We start from the raw sequence: 22,763 nt of genomic DNA, 5'->3' as shown, positions 1-22,763 counted from the left end.
GGACACGCTTCTGACAATCTGCATCTATGCTTGTAACCTCTACAGATTCCTCACATGGGGATTTGAACTTCAAAACGTGTGTGCTTGTTTATTGCGTGTACTCTAGCAGGGGGTGGGGAGGTGGGCTTGGGGTATACACGGCTACCTTATCTCTCAATACACACAAACGTACCAGTAGATGCGAGAAGTCGACGGGCCCCGGCGTCATCTTCGGAGGAATGAAACAAAGCAAACCTTGGCAAAAAAAAACAACCGCCCACTGCCGGAATGACGTCACAAAGGGGCGGAGAGAGAAAAAATCACCGGAACGCCCACAAATCTGCTCCGTGAATTACGGACAGATCTATCTTCCAATGGCTAGCCTCCATTTATGCTCCATGCTAATCCTTAACCTTAGCAATGAGTCTGAAAGTGCCACGCACAGTGCACAGCCAGCCCCTCTAACAGATAGAATTGTATTTGTAATATCAACCAACACCGACCTGCCAATACTTTAGCAAACAACCTTTTCCAGATTTAAGGTAAATAGACAGCCACAGTTACCGTAAAACAATGGTAATTATACCGACATCGAACTGAGGGTGACCAATGTTCAGCCACAGAGCTCCCATATTGTATCCGATACTTGGCAACAACTTAAAAATACAATATACAGTGAGCTCCCACCACCGCATAAATATAATTGGCCAATACAACTAAACGTTGTGAATAAGATTAAAAACACCATTACCTCACCACCAAGCCAGCACCAACATGAGCACTAATAAACACGCATCATATTATATCTATAAAGGTAATTTTTGATTAAACATCAAAAGAAATTGCGTTAAGGCACTTAGTGCCATAACGTATCAATGAGCAAACAGCCAGAGACCCCCAAGCAACTTTATATGAGTATACATACCATTTTTGATCTATATGTTAACAACAATAAGGAGAAGGAAATTTGCCATCAGAAGCAGTTAACGAGCTATTAGCATGGTTACAAGCCAGGCAATTGATTGTGTGGTAGTGACTGCAATTTGTAGTGATCAATAGAGTATTGCTATCTCTATATGTTGCACTTTTTATATGTTACACTTCTTATAAATGAAATTTGCCATCAGAACGCAGATAACGAACAATGAACATGGTTCCAAGCCAGTCATTTGAGTATGTGGTTTTTACTGCAAGTAGTAGTGATCGATAGAGTATTGCCATTTTTATATGTTGCACTTCAATATAAAATGCACTTTTTGACATTTGTCCAACTGCCTTCCCCAAGGTTACCCACATCATTTGTATTTACAGGCACAAGATTGACCTCCAAGGTGTAAAGGACTAATACGTCGCTTTACAACTCACATACCACACGGTCCTGAGGAAAGCCCACTGACCTATATAGGCGAATAGGGCTGAAACATGTTGACCTTTTAATCTCACGAAAATCGATAGCGTGAGAATCTTAACAATTCTTTTTACGCATATCTACTAAATTTTCACTGTTAACTCGAATCCAGAACAATTAATATTGCAATCTGGCTGTCCGAGTTATATTAATCTCACTATCACTGGACACTACTGCTTTTTAACCTTGGGTTACTACCTCCAGGTGGAGACTGCATACCAACTAACCCTGTGATTATGCAGACACGAGAGTAATATAGCAGAGAACCAAGATATACCACTACCAGAAAACATCTACTCACATGCATGAGGGTTTTTTTACCAAGGGACATCCCACTCACCTGTAAAATCCAGGTTAGCAGGACAAGTGACCCTTCCCCCCCCCCAAATTGATTTATGAGATAACTTCCTTAACCACCAGCGTACTCTTTCTTGAAAAACTAGACACGTACCTCAAAGAACTATCATTCACATGCGATCAATGGTGTTTCACTCAAATTAGTTTTACTGTTTGCAGAAAGACTGGGAGATATGGTCTTACTGGACGTTTATTCTGTTTTGTGTAAGTTTAGCTGCATTGTTTTGTTATGCAGGATTTTGCATGTGACATTTTGTGTGTCAGTGATTTGCAGAAGGTGTGCTGGAAGTCAGTGCAGCATCAAGCATCTACATCTCTTGGGCTTGCCAAATTGACCATTCTCAAGGTCCTGATGCTCCTTTGTCACTGTTATGACAGCACAGTTTCATTCCACGGACTCTCCATTGTTTCAAATCATAACCCAAACCTTCCGCTACCTGCATCAGATGAAGTGATGGACTTTGATTTCAGGACTGCGCATTTATTTTTCTACGCTACGCTAGTGATTTGAGTTTTGGAGTGGACCTACTATCAGTGGGGCAGATCGCAAGTTTATCATCAGATATTTTTACATGTGTCATACAAGGCTCGACCTCATCCACGGATGGTGCAGTTTCTACTTTTCTCACTCTTACTGACACCCTCATGTCTTTCTTCTCTATCAGCACACTCCTTCTCCATCGGTTGCACTGTTAGGTAGCATGCTTTATCCTTGGTAATAGAAGCATGCATGCGTGATCCTCTGTCTGCTTCTTCTGTCCTTAGCAAATTGAGCTTCTTTTACCAGCACCCTGCAAACAATAATCATCCCTCCTGGTAGGTCTCCCAGAATACGGCCTAGGCCCTCCTGGACCAGACTGTCGGTTCCATGACCACACTGTTCCAAACTGATCACTTGCCGCAAAGTTGGCGGTTATCATTAGAAAATCTCACTTCAGAACGGATGTACGGAGTTTGGAATGATTAAACAGTTCTTCGAGTGAAGTGAATCCCCAAAAACAGCTCCTGCCACATATACCAGGCCTGCTTTATCAATGTGTCACTGATTAATAAATACGTTTCTGTTTTTCTATAGAGCGCCTCCATTCCTAATAGAATTTTCCATCAACACTTTATGGATAATTCACAAAGTGGGAAAGCCAGTAAAAGGTCCACTTTAAATTTCAGTAGTACGATCTGGTGGGGTGTCTGTCCCAGGCAAATGTGACAGGCCACAGCAGCAAACACTGCCTAGGAAAGTAGCAAGACACACAATAGAAATGAACTGGGATCATTTTGTAAGCCATGATATGCTTTTTACCTAAGGTGAGCTGTGGGAACAGAATTATAATGAATTTTTCACAAACACTGACATTGCAATATCTCTGTGCTGACGAAAACATAATTTGCAAAAATAGCCATGTCCTCCACTAAGGTTATCTAAAAATACATTCCACTAAAATCAATTTCACGTCACCTAAGTGTCCTACCTTGGAACAGCAGACCAAATGACTAACAATTTTATTAAATTGCAATAATTATATTTGACCGTGCCCATTGTGCCCTGCATACATGATTGGCAGACCAAGCACAGCGATTCCTTGGTCAGGCACTTACTTTTCACTCAGGTCATCAAAGCGTTGCCCACTGCTTGAGATGAAGCCGGAATTGGAAAGGCTGCTGGGACTAGCTGGGGCAGATAAAGTGCTTTTAACGGTCTGGACTGAATGCCTTCGACTCCTACGCCTTTCCAGCCCCCGTCGCTCATTGGAACCGAGGCTGGCCCTCCTCCTGTCCTTGCGTCCATTGGGTGGGGGGTCAACGTTGTTATCTCCATCTTCATGCCTCAGCGTCATCTGCAAGGAAGGGCAGACATCACAAAGCCAGGCATGTCAGGGTTTCAATGGTCCAGTTGCTAGTGTTAACCTTCATTCAACACTCTTTCATACCAGTGAGCTCTTGCACCAAGTGAGCGTATCAAACTTCTCTGAAATGATTCTGATCGTTTTTTAACATTAAGTGAACTATTCTTCAGTAAAAAACTAATATGTACAAAGGAAAACAGGGCTGAGGAACCTTCTTTTAAAGTCTTCTATTTGTTTTCGTCTAAAATGTATATTTGTGCATTTAAATAGTTATTTTGCAACATTGTTATGATTTTTACTGTGGTGCCTAAGGGTACTGTTAAAAGGGGCATAATGATTCATGAATACCGCTATAAGTGGATGTTTAATCCTTACCTCTAAAACTTTTGCCAGCTGCTTCAAAGATCAAATTTATTTTGAGATCTTGTAAAAAGCAAAACGACAATCATGAACATTATCTGTGCCATCTTGTCTAATGGATGGAAGTTCCTACGTGCACATAAACTGCAGTCATTCTGACCGACCGCAGCCATTTTGTATTCCGTTGGTCACCTTTGTTTCACCCTGCCCTTACTAGCATCCCTCTGACCAACCTGGTATGTGAGCTGGGGGCTATAAACTATTGACACGACAAACATCAACACCACCTGCTGCCACAAACTCATTTTTCCTCTCATCTCTGTTTACAGGCAAACCCATGGACACTCCTACACAAACAGGTTCCAAATACCAGACTCTTGCAAACATGGTTTATTGCACTGCACACAGCAAGACTTGTTTTTGCCAACAATGGGACCTGTTTTTATCAACAGAACAGACTCTTAGATCTGGCCATTCTCACATGTTATAGACCCTGAAGCAAGGTCCAGCTGCAAGATTAAATTGTCTGTTTTGACCTGGGTGGGAGGAGAATTAATGGTGGGCTTGTGTAACCATGTTGATGAAACAATGTTGGGCTTTTGTGACAACCTGCCCGGGGCGGAGACTCCAAGCTTGTAACCATGATAAATGAAACAAATACATTGTGTCAAACCTGTATAAAAGGAAGAGCCAAAGCAGTTGCCAGCAGAACACCTCCCTGAGACATCCCAGTGTCTTCAGTTGACGTGGTCTCCTCATGAGAAATAAACCTTTTTCTTGTCTTCCAGTTCCAGCGCCTGCCTCATTATTTTGATAGTGAATCCAAGGTGAATTAAAGGGTATCCTGTGCCGGGCAGCACTGAGGGTCTTAGAAGACTCACTGCTTTTCACAATCGCACTACCTATGGAATAGTTAATTAAGAAGCAAACTCTCTGTCGTGATAATCCAGGTATCAGCAATTAGCGCCTTTTGGCTGCACAGCATTGATTTCTATATCAGTATGCAGGCTCAGCTGCAATATTTAGATTTGTTAGCGGGTCTGCCTTCTCTTTATTATGCTTGTATGTGGTATATTTCTATGGGGCAATCAAGGCAACACGTATTGAATTTATATTTACATTCTAGCAAACACTGTGGATGAGATTTAGTAACACTTTGCACTGTTGCAAATCATCCAAAGTGACGTAATCCAGTGCAATATGTAGATTTGGGATTTAATATCCAGAGCAAATGCAGTGGAATGTTGTCTAAAAGTAACACACGCTAATGCTATGCACCAAATAGTGTAGAGGGGTGCCCCATTGTTGGTGCATGGCTGTTCACTACACCACCAGCCATGATTTTTGATGAAAAGGCCTATCTACTAAGGTTAGTAGGCAGGATTGTGTGCCTAAATAGTATGCCTTCTTGAGGCAAGTGCAAAGGAAGAGAGACTTTTTTTTCTCCAAACTTTTCTAACTTTGCATGCGTTCTGTACTGTAGCAAACAAGCACAGTAGAAAACATTTAAAAGTAAGTCTAATCATAGTATTTTGTACTGGAGTATTACCTTCTAGTACAAAACCTGTGCTAGGCTCACACTGATTTGCACTATTGTGCAAAGGTGTGTGTGGCACTGGGCAGGCAAAAATGTGCCAGCCTTTGGGAAGCGAGCAACAGCTGTAGATATGACGCTGTCCTGCTACATGCTCTCATTCACCGTAGTACAGCAACTTAGAGTTGCTGTGCTGCATTGCAAGAGACATTAGTACATTTGCACCATTCTTTTTAATCCACTGGTGCAATCAAGCAAAGTGCACAACATTTGTTTTTTGAAAAGCCATAAATAATATCAGCGGCGGTACCTCTGTAATGACGGAGGAGCGTCGCCCCACTGCAGAATAAAAAATAAAATGATAATAAAACAATGTTATTCTCATTATATTTTACACCGGCAGCCGATGCTGCCGACTCTGGGTGGGGACAGGCAATCCTATCTTGACAGCGCAGGGACTGGGAGGAGTGAAGGGCACTTGTAAGTGTCCATGTCAGTTTAGACGGCCATTTTAGGCCAACCAAACAGAAAATAAAAAAAATAAGGATAAATAATGAAAGACCAAAGTGCTACAAATTGGGAAACATAGCAAAAGCATGCGTTGGGTAATAAAGTCAGATTTGTGAGAGTGGACATTTATAAATACCAATGAGTGTGGTTCTCCCATAATCTAGGATGGAAGGATCCCCTTGCCTCAACACAAGCAAAGGCACTTTCGATGGTAGGGGAATAAGGCAATTCGACACCCGTTATGGTGGCCCCTCCCTGGGCCAAGTGTAGATGGCCTATCAGGCCATGATAAGACCACAATTTCATTATGGTGCCGAGGTAGTCGGCTTGGAGCGGGGTAAACAGTCCTGGGACTAGGGGGGGCGGAGCTAGCCGGGGGGGGGGGCGGAGCTAGCCGGCGTTCATGGTGGACGCTTAAGTGCGGAGCTCTGCGCTAGCGCTGCCGAATATCCGTCCAATATCCTCCAAAAGCGGCAAAACCTGTGAAATTCCGGCGGGGGCTGCCTCCCCTACCCCCTGCGGACCTCCGGCGCGACTTTTGAGGGGCTGCGTGCACGAGTTCCCCCGGCGCCGTCGCCGACCGAAGAGCCGCGGACCAGGCCGGGATCCCCGCTCTGCCCTGGACGCCGAGGCCGCGCTGCGTCACCCGACGTGCGGCCCCGGCGAGAGGAAGCCCCGCTGTGGTGCGAGCGGCGTGGCCGGCGGGAGCTGCTACCCATCCAGCGTTCCGCGACTGCACTGTGGACCCCTGCTGTGACGCCTCCACCCCTGGAGGGGCGCGGAGGACTCGAGTGAGAGCCGGCGGCGAAACGGCCCCGCTGGGAACACACACGTGGCGCTCTCACGGGCGCCATTGCATGCTGCGGAGGGAACCCGCCTGACGGCCTGACCACTCGGAAGGAGCCTTACGGAGCAGCGGGCAGCTCTGGGACGGAGGCCACCCAACACGAGCCTTGCACCCTCGAGCACTGCACCCCCGAGCTGACTGGGGGTGTCCTGACACTGAGGCACCCGGAGGGGGAAAGTAAGAGGCGAATGCTTACCCTGACCTGAGGCGTCACTGGGCACGCAGGCCTAAACGCGACGGCGGCCTGAACGCGCGGCCTCCGGTGCCGGCCTGTGCACGAGGTCAGCTCCCGCATCGTCCCATTGGGGCACCATTGACATTATAAGATCGGTGGACACTGGCCTCCCTATCAGCAGCAGCGATGGGCAAGACCGATAGGACGCAAACGAAACTTTCGTTTGACCAGAGGAGACAGAAGGCACCGGAGCCGCCGGCGGCCCAGTCCCCGGGAGCAACTGCGGACCCGAACACCGCGCTGTGCACAGAAATTAGAGGCATGCTCAACACGATGGAGAAAGGCCTACAGGAGGGCATGACGGCCATCGGCACCAAGATTGACGCCCTGGCGTATCGAATGGATCGCATGACGGAGAGGGTGGATAAGCATGCGGAGAGGCTGGACATGGCAGAGCGCAGGCTGACGGAGGCGGAGGAGGCGCAGACAACGTGGGACGCTGACCGCAAGCAGTTTGGGAGGCTGCTACAGGTGATACAAGAAAAATCGGAGGACTTAGAGGCTCGCTCCAGGCGGTCCAACATACGCGTCACGGGCGTGGCGGAGTCGACCCAGACAGGGAAAATGGAGCTATTTGTTGAGAAACTCCTTAAAACTCTATTGGGAGACGACACCTTCTCTCCCATGTTCATTGTGGAGCGAGCCCACCGCACCCTGGGCCCGAGGCCCGCTCCAGGGGCGAACCCTAGGCCGATAATAGCGAAACTCCTCAACTACAGGGACAGGGATGCTGCCCTCCGTGCTGCTCGAGAGAAGGGGGAGTTGCAGTACGAGGGAATGAACATTTCGCTATACCCTGACTTCACCTCCAAGGTACAGGAGGAGAGACGGCGATTCGTTCCCTATAAGCAGCAGCTCAGAGACCTGGGCTTGGACTATGCCATGTTGTATCCGGCACGGCTGCGCATCAATAGGCAGGGCCACTCACATTTTTTCACCGACCCGAAGGAGCTGCAAAAATCCCTGAAGCAGTGGATCAAGGAGCATAAAGAGAGCCGGACGGCGCCTGCGGAGGAGGGCGCTGGCAACGAGGATCTGGATGAGCAAGACTAGTGTGACGGAGGGGCGCAGTGGTCTCTCCCAAGGACCTGGCCACTTGAGGCCGTGCCATGATCCAAGCCTCTTGGCCCGGAGGATGCCCAGCCTGGGCTCTCCACTGCAGTGAGCGGACTTCTGGACATGGTATCACGGGTGAGATCTGTACGGGCCACACGGGTTAAGGTGGTGGGCGGCACTCTCCATGACTCTACTAGCCTGCCCGGGGGTGGTGTTGATAACGTCCTACGACAGGGAGAGGTCGATGGGGTCTGGGGGGGGGGGGGGGGGGGGGGGTGGTACGGCGGGTACGATATTGTTCTTGTTACTTAAAAGCCGCACTGGCAAATGGGGGCGCTGGCGTAGGGGCGGCCAATAGACATTGCGCAGAAGCGACGACCGGACGTTGGTCGATTGAGACATTGAGCGTGCTACCTCTGCCCTGGCGCTCATAGTGCTTGCGGCTCTTCTTGAGACTGCTTGGGGGAGTTTGAAGATGGGTGGGGGGGGGTGAATGTAGGGATTTCGGTCACACCAGGTTGGGGTTGGTTGACTGTGGGCGGTGGGGGGCAATGGGGGTTCTGAGTTCGGGGAAGTTTGGGATGTTTGGGGAAAGGTCCGACATGTGCTCTAAAATGTTATGTTCTATAGGATGGGTGGGCGGCTGCTGCCACTGGCGGGGGGGGGGTCCTCGACGCTGCACTACAATTGTTGTCCTCCTTCACTGTTAATGGCTAACACACCACAGGCAGACTCACTGAGCGATACAGAGTCCCTCAGGGCTCTTACCTGGAATGTGAGGGGTTTGAATGATTATCGGAAACTCCGTAAGGTGCTACACTATCTACAGAGACACCACATAGACTTGGCGCTGCTGCAGGAAACGCATCTGCCCAACAACAGTAAGATGCTAATGCACAGGGGGATCCAGGGTCACTCCACTTACGCAGGCTTCACCACCCATGCCAGAGGGGTCCTCACCTGGGTCAATCCGAAATCCAAGTTATCCCTCGCCCTGGTAAAGGCGGACCCGGAGGGGAGGTTTTTGTTAAGCAAGTGCACGGGCAAGGGCCACAATCTGCTGGTCATGAATGTCTATGGCCCGAACTATGACTCCCCTGATTTTTATACAACGGTTGCGGAACATTGTACTGAATGGGCCGCTGGTAATATGATCTGGGGTGGGGACTTCAATTTCACCTTTAGCCCTGAGCTAGATAGGTCTGCGGGCCCTGCCAGGCGCCCGGCGGCGGCGGCGCAGTGCATGCAGGCAGAAATGTTGAAACTGGGTCTGGTAGATGTGTGGAGGGAAAGAAATAGCGCCAAGGGGGGGTACACGCATTACTCAGCGTACCACAACATCCATACCAGGATTGACTACTGGTTGGCTTCACACTTCCTGCTCTCCATGGTCAGGGGCTGCAGTGTGCTTCCCCGCACTCTGTCGGACCACTCCCCGGTGCTGTTGGCGCTGCGTACTCCCCAGCAGAGAATCCCGCCATTCACGTGGCGCTTTCCACCCTACTCGCTGCTGGATGAGGCTTTCAGGGCTGACCTGGGGGAGGACATAGATACCTTCTTCGACACCAATCTGGGATCAGTGGACAGCTTTGGGACGGTTTGGGAGACATTTAAGGTGTACGTGCGGGGGGTGGTCATGGCGAAACACTCAGGGATACTAAAGGCAATTAGAAGCAGGCTGAAATATCTGGAGGGGCAGATAGCGGACTACGAGCGCCGCCAGCTGCTTGACCCGAACCTGCCTGGGGATGGGACCCTGCAAGACCTTCTGAGTGAGTTCCACGAGGAAGCTGACAGGGAAGTGCGACACTTAGGAAAATACGCGACAGCGCGCGCGTATGGCGAGGGGGACCGCCCGGGTGCACTGCTTGCCAGGATCATGAAAGGCACTAGGCGCAAACAGACCATCGCGGAAATGCGTGACTCAGGGGGGGAGACGCTCACGGAGGAGACACACATTCTGGCGGAATTCAGGAGATTCTACGAGGAGCTCTACACCACTAAAATCTCGGGGGTTGAGGACCAAATTGACAACTACCTCGCCTATATCAGGATGCCATTCCTTGAGAATTGGCAGAGGGAATTCCTGATGTCCCCCATACACCGTGAGGAGATATCCGATGCGCTGGCCACCATGAGAGCGGACAGTGCCCCCGGGATAGATGGTCTAACGGTGGCCTTTTACAAGGCGTATAAGGATAAGTTGCTACCCCACCTCTCCACCCTCTTTGACGAAATCTGCGAGAACGGCGCTATGCCACTCTCCATGCGAGAGGCGCTGATTGTCGCCATTCTCAAACCTGGTAAGCCCAGCGACCTGCCAGGCTCGTACCGCCCACTGTCCCTTCTTAATGTGGACGCTAAGCTCTACGCAAAAGTGCTGGCTACCAGGCTGGCACTAGTGGCGCCGGGGCTGGTAGCCCCGGAGCAGGCTGGGTTTATCCCGGCCAGGAACCTCACTTACAATATCCGCACGGTCATGGGGGCCATGCAGCATACCAGGCATGACACTAAAGCCATTGCGGTCTTTCTAGACATGGAGAAGGCCTTTGACTCTGTGGAGTGGCCCTTCATGCGCAAGGTGCTGCAAAAGTTGGGGCTAGGAGAACTTTTCCTCCAACTGCTGGGCGCTCTCTATCACGAGCCCACGGCCAGAGTCAGATTGGGGGATGCAGTCTCGGAGCCGATCTCCATCACCAGGGGCACGAGACAGGGATGCCCCCTTTCCCGCTACTCTACGCCCTTGTGGCAGAGCCACTGGCGTGTGCGATTCGGGAATACCACTCGTATGAAGCCATCAACTACCCCACCTACAAATTGGGCATTTCCACATATGCGGACGACACCCTGCTTTATGTCAGGGACCCGGCCAATAACCTGGCGTCGGTGCTGAGGGAAGTTGTGAGGTTCGGCGCGCTCTCCGGACTGAAGGTTAACTGGGCGAAATCAGTTGCCTTCCCACTAACCCCAATCACTGTCCCCTTCGAGATGGACTACCCGCTCCAATGGTCCACTGAACCGATAAGGTATCTGGGCATCATGCTCCACACGGACCCTGACGTTATGCTGAGGGAAAACTACGGGGTCGCTTACAGCAAACTTGCGGATGACGTAGAGCTCTGGATTAAACTCCCGTTATCTCTGATGGGGAGGATTGCCTTAATGAAAATGGTCATTCTCCCGAGGTTTCTGTTCCTGTTCAATAATCTCCCGATTGTCCTCTCGAAAGCCTTCTTTGCAACCCTGAACAAACTCTTGGTGCGACTAGCGTGGGCCGGGAAACAACCTAGGGTGCAGTGGAAGGTTCTGCAATTACCGTATGAGCTGGGGGGCTTAGCTGCCCCGGACCTGGAACGCTACTACAGGATAGCGCAGGCCTCCCACCTCCACACCTGGATACATGGCAGCCGAGATGTTCCACACGTGATACTGGAGCGGCTGTTCGCGGACCCTACTCCGCTTCCGGCTACCATTTGTGGCCCACAAGACCGCAGAGTTGGCGTACTAGACTCCCTCCTGTCTACCAACCATGCATGGCACTCCATTCTGCAGAGGCAAAACAAAGAGCTGATGTACGCTCCCAACATGCCTCTACAATGGGCGCTCTGGCTACCAACCTTAGCGGAACCGGGTGTCCATAGGGCCCTTCACGAATTGGGTGCTCTTACTTTGGGGGACCTATTCGAGCATGGACAGGTGAAGACGTGGGCACAGATCTCACATCGGAGGGAGAGCCCCACACTGCTCCAACGCTTTCAGTACCATCGGGTCCGTAGCGCCCTGCTGGAGCTGCTGGGCCCCGACATGGAGGAACCCCCTGCGGTCCCGGAACTGGTGTATGTCATTGACACCGTAACTCCGAAGAAGCTGATTACTAGATTATACAGGATAGGGCACGAGCACACGGCCCTGCTCTACACGAGGGCGCGACTGGCCTGGCAGACTGACCTGGGTACACACGTCGATGACGGCATGTGGGCCTACTGCTGTGCGGCCACCAGGCGCATTTCCCTGAACGGGAGGCACCGGTTGGTCCACTTTAAGTTCTTACAGAGGGTATACCACACACCGGAGAGGCTCCACAGGTACGGTCTCCGTGACACCCCACACTGCGAGAGGTGCCGGGCCCGGGTTGCGGACTTCCTGCACATGGCCTGGGGCTGCCCGGGAGTCCAGAGGTATTGGGCCAGCGTCTTCGCTGAATTGAGCGCTATAGCGGACTTGGACCTAGCAATGGACCCAGCCCTTGCCCTACTGGGGTACACCAAATCGATTCCCGTCGCGGTTAGGAAACTGGTGAGCATGGGACTGCTCCTGGCGAAGAGGGTAGTCGCGTTATGCTGGATGAGGGGGCCATTACCTACGCTCAAGCGATGGGTTAGCGACATGAAATACTGCAACACGCAGGCGGACACATACAGTGAGCTCCTACCGCCCGGGAGTCGCCCCAAGAACTTCTGGGGGCTGTACCAGACCTACTTGTCCTCCAAGCTGGACGGGGAAGTCTCGGAGGAGGGCGAGGGGGGAGACCGAGGGAGTGACGTGCAAGAGCCACCGGATACACATGACTAGGGTGCTCCTCCGCACAACTAATGTACTGTAAGCGGTAGGGATTTCCCCATCCTACTAGAAGTGTGAACAGGGGGGAGGCACACCGGATAGGGGGAGGGCGGTAGGCCGCACTAGCTACCACAGGTGATAGAGACGTCTACAGGCGGCTCGGGGAGCACGAATGAGGGACCAGTTGAGGGGGGGGGGGGTGTTTAGAGGGTTGGGGTTGGTTGGGGGGGGGAAAATATATAAAACTGTCTTGCTTTGCCAATTTATTCGAATTGCACACTGCTTTGCAGATGGTACGAGCCTACAGAGGAGGCCTGTCTCCGGCTGACCTCCAACGAATTCTCACACTGGACTCTATGATGTTAATGTGTCATGGTATTTGTATTTGTTGTTGCATGGAGACCTGTTGCCGGCCCGGGATGGGTTGTAGGCAAGTGATTGCGTTTACATTGTGCTGTGCTTTTTCATAATAAATACAATAAAAAATAAAAAAAAAAAACAGTCCTGGGACTTGGAAGGACGACAGTGTCAAAAAATATTTCTCTCTCTTCCATCCTCCACTATTGTGCAGGCCGTTAGAGTGGAAACGGGCCTCCCTGGGTGGACATACTTGGCCCATGCAGAAATAATAAAAATTTGGACACGAATAGAGAGTGAGGGGAAACCTCTAAAATCTCCCAGCTGTGTAAAAAGACATAATGTACAGTGAGCTAACCGAGGCCCGTGGAGTTAGAGGAAGAACTCAAGCATGCTGTAGGGAATTAAAACTAGATGTAGGAGATGATATAAGTCTGATAGGAGTGAGTACTGTAGAACTGAAAAGAATAATACGGCAGGTCTCAAAGGAGGAGGACCTTACTTACCTGTGAAAAAAGCAATCTTTTTCCCATTTATAAAGCTCATGAACGGATGGTGAAACCTTTCCTTCCCCGGAGAGATTGCAGAATATCAAGATGCATCAATGGCTCCTGAGATTTAGATGTGGGGTGAATCAAGTGTTGATGTCAGGAAGACATGGTATGTTGTTAAACTAAGGGAAAATTTGTTTTTGTGGCCTTAACATGAAAGGGAATTCAGTTGACAACCTAGTGGATTGTTTGTGGTTTTTATCCCCACGGAAGTCATTTTTAAAACCTGTTTTTATAAAATACGATACTAGGGATAGAGGGCAGGCAATTCAACTATTGGCTGTAATGAGATTCCTATATGAGACATGTGCTATGGGGCGATTTTTATTGTCTATTGACAGTTTTTTACAGTCAATTTGAGATAAATTAACATGCTTGAGGGGAGTCCTTCATTTAATCCACCGGTGTTGGAGATTGTACTTATTTGTATTTTATATTCGGTGTTGTGTGTTATTTTATCATGTTGCTGTAATTTATAAATTGTTTAATAAGATTGAGGTCCAAATAAACATCACATTTTACTACTACTACTGTACTGTACAGCAAAAAAGTAAAGTAGAAAAAGTTTAAAAGTAACTCTAAGCATAGTATTTTGTACTGGAGTATTACCTTCCAGTACAAAACCTGTGCTAGGCTCAGGCTGATTTGCACTATTGTGCAAAGGTGTGTGTGTGGCACTGGGCAGGAAGAAATTCCCCAGCCCTTGGGAAGAGACCAACAGCTTTAGATATGACGCCATCCTGCTACGCGCTCTCATTCAACGTAGTACAGCAATTTAGAGTTGCTGCGCTGCATTGCGGGAGACATCAGTACATTTGCACCATTCTTTTAAATCCACAGGTGAAATTAAGCAAAGAGCACAACATTTGTTTTCTGAAAAGCCATAAATAATATCAGTGGCGGTTCTTCTGTAATGGTGGAGGAGCGTTGCCCCACTGAAGAATAAAAAAATAATACGATAATAAAACAATTGTATTATTGTTTTCTTTTTCACTGTCAGCTGATGCTGCAGAGTCCAGGGGAGAGCCAGGCAATCCTATCTTGATAGCGCAGGGACTGGGTGGAGGAGTGGAGGGCACTTCTTAGGCCAGCCAAACAGACATGTGCACTCAGATTTCTCCAATCCAGCTGTATTGTACAGCTGAGTGGAGAAATGGCATAGGCTCACCGTCCCTTAGTGAGCGCCTAACCAGGCCGCTCAGACAAATCCAGGCACTGCTCTCACATCATGAGAGCAGCATCTGGATTGGGTGAAGAGCATGGGTAGCTGTGCTAGCCCAGGGACTTCCAAAAGAGAGGAGCACTGAAGCAGCCAGCAGCAGGCAAGTGCTTTTTTTAAATGATGTATCCCCTTTTTATTTTGGCAGCAGCCGCTGCTGAATAATATGCTGTTTGCCCATTGTTGAGATTTCCTCCCCACAAAAAACATTGCCTATGGCAACATTTTCCCACCAAATCCTTTTAAGTGGTTAACATTTAAATGTTTCCCTCAGTGAAATATTGGGCAACAAGTTCAAGTTTGAAGGATTCAAAATACCCATAGAATGTTGCGAGTGGTCACTCACTTCCTGGTATGTCAAATATCAAACAAGTCGGGCCTTCAGCTGAGTGTTCCCCCCAGAAGGCCTAGGTCCCCTCTGTTTTACAAGAGCCTATTGGTGTCCTGGAGACGTAATCCAATTTGAGCGGGAAACACCTGAAAACCTCAAATTGGTCCGCAGCCAGTTCTGCAGCCAGCGGCATTCATGGAATGGATATGAGGTCACTTCGTCTCGCCTTTCACTCTAAATTGCTTTGGCCTATGTAGACATCTTTGCCAACCCTTTGGGAAAGAGCTGCAGTTGCAGACAGATTGTAAGCATAGTTCATTTCCCGTAGAGAGTTGGACCACCTGACCTCAAGATGCGTTTGCAGGACTATGTGCGAAGCCACGTGGGCCGCATACAGGAGGAATTCTTTCGGCTACCAGATGTTTTTGGTTTAAAATAAAATAAAGTAGATAACCAAGTACTAACCCTGGTTTCATATTTTATTTTCGTGAGCCTGCTTTTGATGTTCGGGTGCGAGCTGCAAGATGCATAAAACAGGACATGTTATGTTACCTCATAAATGTTAAATTGTTCAACTAGATCCAAGTCCGTTCCTTTCTTGTTCAGGTGCCTCTGTGAAACCGCTTCAATGCCGAGCTCTTCCAGACAGTCCAGCACGTCGTAGAATGAGTCCTGATCCGGCAGCCCCGACAGCGTCTGAGAGTTGAAGAGGACACAGAGATAAGTTTGCAAGCAACAGCTATAGAAATAAAATTTAAAAAAACATTAAAAACACCACAGCTACATCTTCAAAGTTGGATGGCACCCAAAATGGGGAACATAGACTAAATGTCATTTATAGGTGTACACCACATCTTGATTTCAGTGAAATTTGATAGAGAAAAATCTTTTAAGAATGGCTGGATTTGCGTTTACAGAGTAGCCCAGAGCTTAAAACCGGGCCAATGTTTTCTATGCAATATATATCCATGGTTGGGTTGACTACTTCTGGCATAGTCCCACTGTGCCTCGACTTGGTGATTTCTGACTCACTGGGGACCGCATTAAAAGGGGGACAGTATTCACGTTTCGGTAAAAAACGTGCATTTTCAGCAGAAACGATGATAATTGGCCTGTGATTTATAGACACCCATTGACTGTCTCGAGAAGCTGGAATGCATAGGAAGAAAACAGGCTTTAATTGCGGGAAAACACGTGGAAATCCGTGCAGTCCAGTCCGGATGTTAAAACTTGAAATGACTCAATAATGGACTTGTAGCTCCACCCATTTCCCGCCAATATTTTAAATTTGCTCCTGTTACTGTCCTTTCTAAATCGTTGTTTTTAATTCATGAATACGCTCAGTAGCCCCTCCTTGGTACTTGCCTTGTCGGCATTTGAAACCTCCCATGAGGACTGGACTTTTTAATTGTGTTACACTGTCTGCTTTATCTAGTCGGTGAGCACTATTTTTTTTAATGATTTTCCCCTATTCCACCTACGATGTGCTTTCTACAACACAGCACACCGCCCACTTTTATATTGTAATCACTAAACGCGGTCCGCTTTAACTATAACGGCTGTGCCTCTTTATTTAATTCACCAGAACGGTCTGCTTTAAGTATAACGGCTGCAGTTCTTTTTCAATATTGCCTTGTCGGTCTGCCTAAACTATAGCAGCAGCGCTTCTTTATTTATTTTATTTGTCTGCATAGCAGGCTTTAACTATAGCGGCCACGATAAAAAAAGTTTTTTTTGAGTGAAAGTGCCCCACACCGCGCTTTCACTTTACTAGTGGCCTCGCCCCTTTCTTTAGACGTTGCTCGTCATATTCAGGTTACAGTGAGCCGCGTCTAAAGAAAGGGGAGCTGCCGTCATTAAAGTGAAAAAAGCTATACCAAAGGGGATGATGGACGGAGTGCTTGAGCAAATCAAACACTCACCCCCAGTCAACTGATCTGGGTTTAAGCCATCACCATTTTGTAGCTCACTCCACCACCCCAGTTCAGACATGGCCATATGCAAATCAGTCTGACCCTTTGCCTCATGGGAACAGTCCAGCCCGAACAGCCAAGCTATCTTGAATCCAGTGGTAGAGTGAGCAAGGGACCCATGTCTGGGCATACCCTGCCAACTTAGGGCGAACAAAACAATACCAAAGGAGATGATGGCCGGAGCGTTTGAGCAAATAAAACACTCACCCCCAGTCAACTGATCTGGGTTTAAACCATCACCATTCTTTAGCTCACTCCACCACCCCAGTTCAGACATCGTCCTAGGATGCCTCTGATTCCGGTCCAGGGAAGACATGGCTTGGCAGTTCGGTCTGAACTGTTCCCATGAGGCACAGGATCAAGACTGATTTGCATATGGCCATGTCTGAACTGGGGTGACTCGGTGAGCAAAATAACAATGGATTAAACCGATGGATTAAACCCAGATCTGTGACTGGGGGTGAATGTTTTGCCATTGTGCAACATTCCGTCCATCATCTTGTGTGTTTTGCTGTTTACCCTATGTGGGAAGGGTATGCCCAGACGTGGGTCCCATGCTCACTACACCACTGGAGTCAAGCTATCCTGGCTGAAGACGGCTGATAGCCAGAAACCGGTCCTAGGATGCTTGATTCCGGTCAAGGAAAGACATGGCTTGGCAGTTCCGTCTGGACTATTCCCATGAGACACAGGGTCAAGACTGATTTGCATATGGCCATGTCTGAACTGGGGTGGCTCGGTGAGCAAAAGAACGATGGATTAAACCCAGATCTGTGACTGGGGGGTGAATGTTTTGCCATTGTGCAAGATTCCGTCAATTATCTTGTGTGTTTTACTGTTCACCCTTTGTGGGCAGGTAATGTCCAGACGTGGGACGCGTGGTCACTACGCCACTGAAGTCAAGCTATTCTGGCTGAAGACGGCTGATAGCCAGAAACCGGTCCTAGGATGCTTGATTCCGGTTCAGGGAAGACATGGCTTGGCAGTTCGATCTGGACTGTTCCCATGAGGCACAGGGTCAAGACTGATTTGCATATGGCCATGTCTGAACTGGGGTGGCTCGGTGAGCAAAATAACGATGGATTAAACCCCGATCTGTGACTGGGGTTGAATGTTTTGCCATTGTGCAACATTCCGTCCATCATCTTGTGTGTTTTGCTGGTCATTAAAGTGAAAGCACGGCATGCAGAGCTTTTACATTAAAAAAATGTTTTTGGGTAAAAGCGCCCCATGCCATGCTTTCACTTTAATGTTGGGTGCCCCTCTTCCTTTAGACGTCGCTGTAACCTGACTATGGCGAGCAGCTTCTAAAGAAAAGGGTGGGGCCACCAATAAAGTGGTATTGCATTTGCGAGAGTTTTAGCTATTGGCATTACAAATCACAGTGCCTTTTTTATATGTGTTGGTTTTCAAAACGCATAAATAAAAGGCATTTTCATTTACAATGCCGATAGCTTAAACTCTCGCAAATGCAGACCTATTGCATTGCAAATGCTTGTTTTGATAACTATACCTTGCGTGGGAGCGAGATAGACACCGCTGGAGAACTGGTGGACCCCATCCATAAAAGAACGAAAGAGCATGACAAGGGAGCTCTTAGACCAAGCTGTGTGAAGCCTTCCTGCTTGTGGCAGTGATTTCTAGTTAGCAGTAAATGTCTTTCTGCCTGTCACCCCTGGTCCAAGTGTTAAGGGTCTATTTTTGCCACCCTTACACCTGGCCCTTTACTTCCCCAAGCATGTGCGGATGTTTGAGTGGGCTTGATGTACAGGTAAGATCCTACAGACCCTTGGAGTCTCGCTCGAAGGAGACTCAAAATTGAGGTTTCCAATGCTTCTGAGTGAGTCTCCTTCGTGACCTTGTTTGGAGTTGTCCCCATTCCTATTATTTTGAGGATGGTGTTTCCCTATCAAGTGGTTTATTCTACTTTGGGTTTTACAGTTCAAATGCACAAATCCAGTGACAAGGCAGAGAAGCCACCACTGTCTCTAGTAAGAGTTGGTTTTAGGAAGATTGCCAGTACTCTACCCAGTGACACCATGTGCTGAAGAAGCCAAAGCTGCTTTTCTCTCCATTCCTGTGCTCAGATGTTTGTCCTATGGAGAAAGCTCTGCAAGACAATGTACTGCAAAAAGATTGGAGAGTCTCCTGAAAGATTGCAGCCATCCTGACGGATACTGAAAACCGCCCTAACCCATCCCGTACTTGAAATACATTTTGTGTCCTCGTATTGAAATTCTCTGTTGCCCTTTAACCTTCACCAGAAGATCTGAACACCAATCAGCGGAAGGCAAAGTTCGATCTTCAGAACCCCTCGGAGAGCAAAAATAAGAACAGGACAACGGAGAAGACCACACCTCCTGCATCTTTGGAGACAACAGTGAAGGTAAACTTCCCTGATGTTGAGAAGACCAGTCCTGGCTTCCTCCGTAGACCTGTGGTCGAGCAACAACAAACTGAGAGCCAGCTCTGCAGCATAGGCCCGCCAAAAGCAAGAGAGCTTCTGAGAGCTTTGCAGCATGAGAAAAGACTATCATTGGACATTGATAACTGGTGAACCACATACCGTGCCCTGTTCCGGTGACATCCAAAGGTGAAGGAATTCCTTCAGCATACTAATATTTTCCCCATATGCCTTATTTGGAGCACTATATCGTGCACCCAGCAAGGGCAAGCTAACGCTGCCTATTAAGGGAATCCCCAGTTCTTCTGAGCTATTTGGGATCCATTCCCTTTGTATGGTATGGCAGCATAGATGCCAGAATAATTGTTGAGATATATCTAGCTCTGAGTATCCTCAAGTTACTTCATTTGAAGGTGGTAAGTGTACTACAAATGCAGATGCTCTTATGAAGGTACTGTCCACTGTAGATCCCACCTACAGTTGCAAGGTATAACGTCAGCCAGGCTAGGACCTGCACCCTCAATTTTTTTAGCACCACTGGCCAGTTCGTAGAAAGCTACTTTAAAGAATTGAACCTCTTCATCAGTCCTGCTTATGAAATGACGTGAAACTTCAATCTGATCCACCCCCAGTCACTTACTTTCAGCTGTGCTGCTAATATTCCTTTGAAAGGCGATTTTAACTGAGGCGAGTGATGACAAACATAAGTGATATGACCCACAGTGGAATGGGGCAATTCAGGAAAGCACCGGTCGCTATTGAGAAATGTTGCACGTCCACTCTCTGCCCCTTGTTTCATGCACTAGGAAAATATTATAACTCAGGTGTACATTTGATGTTAGTTTTGAAAGACAGATTTGAAAGTAACTTCACTGTGATTAACTTTCACTGACTTGCATTGGGTCTAGCTTTGGCACTCACGCTCTTTGGGGTATAAACGGTTTTCAGGCTGTAGCACGGCGAACTTAAGCACAGTTAACATTTTTAGGTTGAGCCTGGGCAGTGCAAGCGCTGCTCTGCAAAGCATGATATATTCAGGTATGGACTTGAACCTCCGCCCAGGTTCTCCCCATCTTTCAATTGGCTCCTGCTACTGTTCTTTCTAAATGGTTGCTTTTGATTCATGAATAGGCTTAGTAGTCCCTACTAAGTACCGCCTTTTCGACATTTGTAACCTTCCATGAGGACTGGGCCTTTTACTTGTGTGGTTACTTGGTAAGTTTTTTTTAGGACTCTGAGCACTATTTTCTTGAATGATTTTCTCCTATTCAACCCACCTCATGCTCTACTGCAACGCAGCACGGCGCCCGCTTTTATATTTTTTTTAGTAATGGCAGCAGCACTATATTTTCAAAATACGTGGCTCTTTTCCCCGATCTCCCATGCCATGCTGCACACCATCTCACCCCTCCTACTTGCCTTCCCCCACCACCCCTCTGAGGTCACTACTTCTTTCTGCTGTATACTGATTTCCCATGCCTCTTTTCTTTTTGCGGCTTTATACAAAGCGATCATCGGCGCTTTATATAGGCACAGAGTAACATTCTTTTTTTGCCAATTTGCCCATACAAATGGCAATAGCGCTGTGCAAATTTCATCACTCAGCTGCATAAAAAACAAACATTTGCAATGCAATAGGTTTTGCATGTGCGAGAATTTGAGCTATTGGCATTTTATATGACAATCCTTTTTATTTATGTGTTGGTTTTCAAAACAGATAAATAAAAGCCATTGTCATTTACAAAACCAATAGCTTAAACTCTTGCAAATTTGAGACCTATTGCATTGCAAATGCTTTTAGAAAATATTTCTGGGTGTAGCTTTGCCTCTATACGTGCTGAACCCTTTGTGCTTGTTAGTACCTACTCGACTTTACTGTTCTGTTAATCTACTGTGTTATTAGAGTTCTATTCGTTTTTTATATAGTCTATTACAGGCTGGACTTCTGAGTTTATTTATTTTATATGATGTTATACTTAATTTGAGTTCTTCCCCCACACTTCTTTGGGAAATCGTTGACTGCTCGATGTCCCTTTTACCAGGAGAACAATATATTTGATGGGTTATGGAATTATTTTGAAGGAGGCAGTGGTGAAATCTATGAGTTGTTGGGTATTTGGACACATACCTGCTCTAGCGTGAATGGGAAAAGTTCCTCAAGTTGTCAATTCTGTTGATGGCCCATCCTGTGTTATTGGATAGCGTGCTAATTTCGCATTTTTTCATAGGAAAAGCTTTAGGTATATGTTTTTTTGAGTGACTACATTTGTGAGGCTAAATTTGTTGTTGAACATGGTAATGATTTTGTGGGTATGAAATATGAAAGTTTTTGGGAGGACATTTGCTGACATGGTTGACTACTGTAGGAAGCTGGCTCCTTATATAGTATACCAAAAAGAGGTATAGGGTGCAAAGAGTCCAGGTATCCCTTATAAGTGCACAGGGGCTTACTCTAGCAATCCCAAGTTGCTCTCTTAGGGGGGAGTGCTGTCGAGCAGCCTTATGCTTATCAGAGAGGAGTGTTAGACATCTGCTGCATGCACTAAGTCAATAAATAATACACACAACTCAGTAAGGAGATCCACACCAATTTATAAAAATAACACATATCTTTAAATATATTTAGGCACCAAAATAATTAGAATCAGGTAAGAACAGTTCAAGTTAGAAATATTTACATTTACAGTCGACACAGTGTCATTTCTAGAGTGATAATGTGATCCTATGGAGGAAAGACATAAACTGGCATACAGGTACTTACAGGACCGATCTTCTGGACTTAAGTCTAATATGGGGCAGGGTCAAAGACAGCACCAACAGGTCACCTCATGCAGCACTGGAGAGGTGAGTTGCAGAGGTGCAATACTGCTTAGGGTGCCCCATTCAAGTCAATGGGGATCGGTCTGGTCAAAAAGAGGACTGCAGGTTTGAACTGGTGGGAAGGTCCAGCTGAGCCAACAAGGGGGGCTCAGGACTTATGATGCTCAGGGATGTGGGGACTCCTTTCGTCCTCTGCTGCTCGGGCGGCCCTGTGTAAAGGTGCCCTGAGGCGTCACTTGCAGTAGAGGGGGTCTGCACTAAGAGGCTGAAGGCGAGGTCGGGAGGTCAACAGTTGGCAAATCCAAGGTGGGCTTTGAGGCTCAAGGGTCTTGGGAACATGCTGGCACTATTGGCCCACTTTAACTCGGGCTAGGGGGCACAGGTTCAGTTGTGCTTTCCAGTGTCATGTTTTTGGTGG

The 22,763-nt window shown here is 47.8% G+C and overlaps 1 protein-coding gene across 7 annotated transcripts in view; it reads right to left on the bottom strand.

The window, feature by feature from the left end:
- Window positions 1-22,763, bottom strand: part of FHOD3 (formin homology 2 domain containing 3) — a 1,375,152-nt gene that overhangs the window by 419,718 nt on the left and 932,671 nt on the right. For all 7 annotated transcript variants that reach the window (XM_086965361.1, XM_086965359.1, XM_086965360.1 and 4 more), the window contains exons 9-10: window positions 15,701-15,844; window positions 3,341-3,579 (exon numbers count right to left, since the gene is read on the bottom strand). In XM_086965361.1, the coding sequence (XP_086821487.1) occupies window positions 3,341-3,579; window positions 15,701-15,844 (383 nt within the window). The remainder of the gene's footprint in view (window positions 1-3,340; window positions 3,580-15,700; window positions 15,845-22,763) is intronic.

Source organism: Lissotriton vulgaris, chromosome 4_1, assembly GCF_964263255.1.
Source record: "Lissotriton vulgaris chromosome 4_1, aLisVul1.2, whole genome shotgun sequence".
NCBI lineage: Eukaryota > Metazoa > Chordata > Amphibia > Caudata > Salamandridae > Lissotriton > Lissotriton vulgaris.
Note: the sequence above shows the minus strand (reverse complement) of the source record. Positions and strands in the feature narration are given on the sequence as shown.